Source organism: Sciurus carolinensis, chromosome 14, assembly GCF_902686445.1.
Source record: "Sciurus carolinensis chromosome 14, mSciCar1.2, whole genome shotgun sequence".
NCBI lineage: Eukaryota > Metazoa > Chordata > Mammalia > Rodentia > Sciuridae > Sciurus > Sciurus carolinensis.
Genome location: NC_062226.1, coordinates 36,825,530 through 36,828,034, shown reverse-complemented (window position 1 = coordinate 36,828,034; position 2,505 = coordinate 36,825,530). Strand labels below are relative to the sequence as shown.

The 2,505-nt window shown below is 52.3% G+C and overlaps 1 protein-coding gene across 1 annotated transcript; it reads right to left on the bottom strand.

Moving 5' to 3' along the window:
- Positions 1-1,326: 1,326 nt before the first annotated feature.
- On the bottom strand, positions 1,327-2,265 carry LOC124964987 (olfactory receptor 13J1-like). Its single transcript, XM_047525787.1, has one exon. It carries the CDS (start codon positions 2,263-2,265, stop codon positions 1,327-1,329), a length of 939 nt encoding a protein of 312 aa, XP_047381743.1.
- Between the last annotated feature and the right edge of the window lie 240 nt (positions 2,266-2,505).

Below are 2,505 nucleotides of genomic sequence, written 5' to 3'. Positions count from 1 at the left end.
TGAGGCATCACATCATTGCTGCTTCTACTGTGCCCTCCCAGAGGGACTAGGTATTGCTTGTCATCTGCAACTATATTCCAGCTCTGCTCATATTTGAGGACTTAGGTTCTGCCAATATCATGGCTACACTGTTGCACTCATTTATATATTAAGAAACTCATGTGGGGCCTGGGGTTGGATAAGATTGGATTCTGGGACAGAGTGGCATCAGACACTCCCTGGTCTTGGAGTAATTGCTGGAAACTAAGAACACAAGAGAGGCACAGGGAGAGGAACAGAGTAAGGTGACTTCCTGGTGGAGGTGGCATGGAGCTGAGCCTGAAGAGCCAGGCAGTCCTTTTATATGTGCAGTGTGCACTATGGGTATTAGCACAAAAAGACCAGGCAGGATGCAAACCTTAAGCGTCATCTCAGCTCTTTATTTAGGGGGATGACATGATGCCTGTGGACCCACTCTCCTGGTGGAAAATGAGCCACTGGACAAAGAAAGGGACTGGGTTTATATAGTTTATTTTGAGGGGTGGTCTAGTGAACATATCAGTTTGCTTGGATATGCAAGTTTTTTGGTCAGGGTCTGTAGACAGTGTTTAAAGAGAGTTTACTCTGGGGGAGATGAACACCTCCCAGAGACTGCTTCCTTGAAGGGTGGTAAAACACATCCTCCTATCTGCATCTGGCAAGTGCCTGGGAAACATTTGTCCCGGGAGATGAAGGCTCTCAGTACACGGCCTCCATTTTCACTCCCTTTTCCCAGGTCTCATTATATCTTGGGGACCTTTTTATTCTCCATATCCATTAGCGGGGAGCTACCTTATGGGGAGAACCCAAGAAGAGCTCAAAGTCGGGCAGTGCAGGGGAGGGCAAGACTCACATTTACCTGGCTTGTGACTGAGAGGTGGGAGCCTGTGGGGTGCAAGGCTAGGGAGCTACATCAGGCAGGGTCAGCTGTGAGGGCCTTGAAGAGCACCCCTGGTGTCCTGAAGGCATGGAGGAACCTATCCTGGGTGTCAGTCAGAAGAGAGATATGATCCCATTTGCTTTTCAAAACGATCCCTCTGAATGCCCAGTGGAGGACAGAGTAAAGGAGGAACAAGACTAACGTCTTGAGACCAGCCAGTAGGTTATGAAGGCTGAGCACAGGCCTGGGACCACAGCACAAGAGCAGAGGGTGATTAGTGAGCTATTCTGTGGCAGGATTCGTGGGACTTGTGCTTCCATTCTGGAATGAAGGTATCTGTAACCCTGTGCCCTACCCCACATTGCCATTTGTATACAGTAACCTCACTGTGACACCAAACCCCTAGGCCACGCAGAACCTTTCCCTCCTCACCTGCAGGCCTTTCTCCTGCCCCACACCGTCCTGACAGCCTCCTTCACCTCCTTGTTCCGGAGGCTGTAGATGACGGGGTTCAGCATAGGTGTGACCACAGCATAGAGGACTGTGAAGACCTCGTCAGAGATGCGGGCCTCCTTGCTCTTGGGTTTCATGTACATGAAGATGACAGTGCCATAGAAAAGCAACACCACAGCCAGGTGTGCTGAGCAGGTGGAGAAGGCTTTGCGGCGCCCGGCAGCTGAGGGTACCCTCAGGATAGTGGCCAGGATCAGCATGTAGGACAGGCAGATGAAGGCCAGGGGCACAGGCAGCAGCAGGATGGCACCCACCAGCAGGAAGGCCTCGCTGACCGATGTGTCACCACAGGCCAATTTCAACACTGCCAGGATCTCACAGGTGAAGTGACTAACAACGTGGCGGCCACAGAACGGCAGCCTCATGGCGATGACTGTTTCAGTCACTGACTTGAGGAGACAGAGCACCCAGGCAACTCCTGCCAGCAGCCAGCAGAGCCAGGGGCTCATGAGCACCGGGTATCTGAGTGGTCGGCAAATGGCCAGACAGCGGTCATAGGCCATGATGGCGAGCAGCAGGCACTCTGTGGAACCCGTGGACAGGCTCAGACACATCTGGATGGCACAACCAATAAAAGAGATGGTCTTCTGGGATGACAGGAGGTGGACCAGCATCAGAGGCACAAAGGTGGATGTGTAGCAGATGTCCAGGATGGAGAGGTTGCCCAGGAAGAAGTACATGGGTGTGTGCAGGCGGGCATCAAGGATGCTCACTGCCACGATGGCTGTGTTCCCCAGCAGGGTCACCAGGTACATGGCTGAGCAAAGTGGGAAGAGCAGATGCTCCAGGGTTGGGTAGCCAGAAAATCCCTTCAGGAAGAACTGAGAGACCACAGTCCTGTTGACAGGCTCCATGTGGGTAGGACACACAGCTGGAATGGAAGGAGAGAGGGTGCATGTAGTGGGAGCTCGTAGAGCCTCTTCTGGGATAGGGAGGATTGCTAGGGTCTTCTGCTCTCAGGCACACTCTCTCTCTGTGACTTTGGGGCAATCCCTCACCCTCCGTAGGCCTGTTTATTTGTATGAAAAATGAGGATTCAGAACAGTGTTTCCCTAAGAGAGTGTAAGTGGAAGTTGAGGTGGGCAATCTTAAAA

Bases quoted from the DNA above. Each gene is read 5' to 3' on its own strand.
- LOC124964987 (XM_047525787.1), bottom strand. From the start codon at position 2,265: ATGGAGCCTGTCAACAGGACTGTGGTCTCTCAGTTCTTCCTGAAGGGA.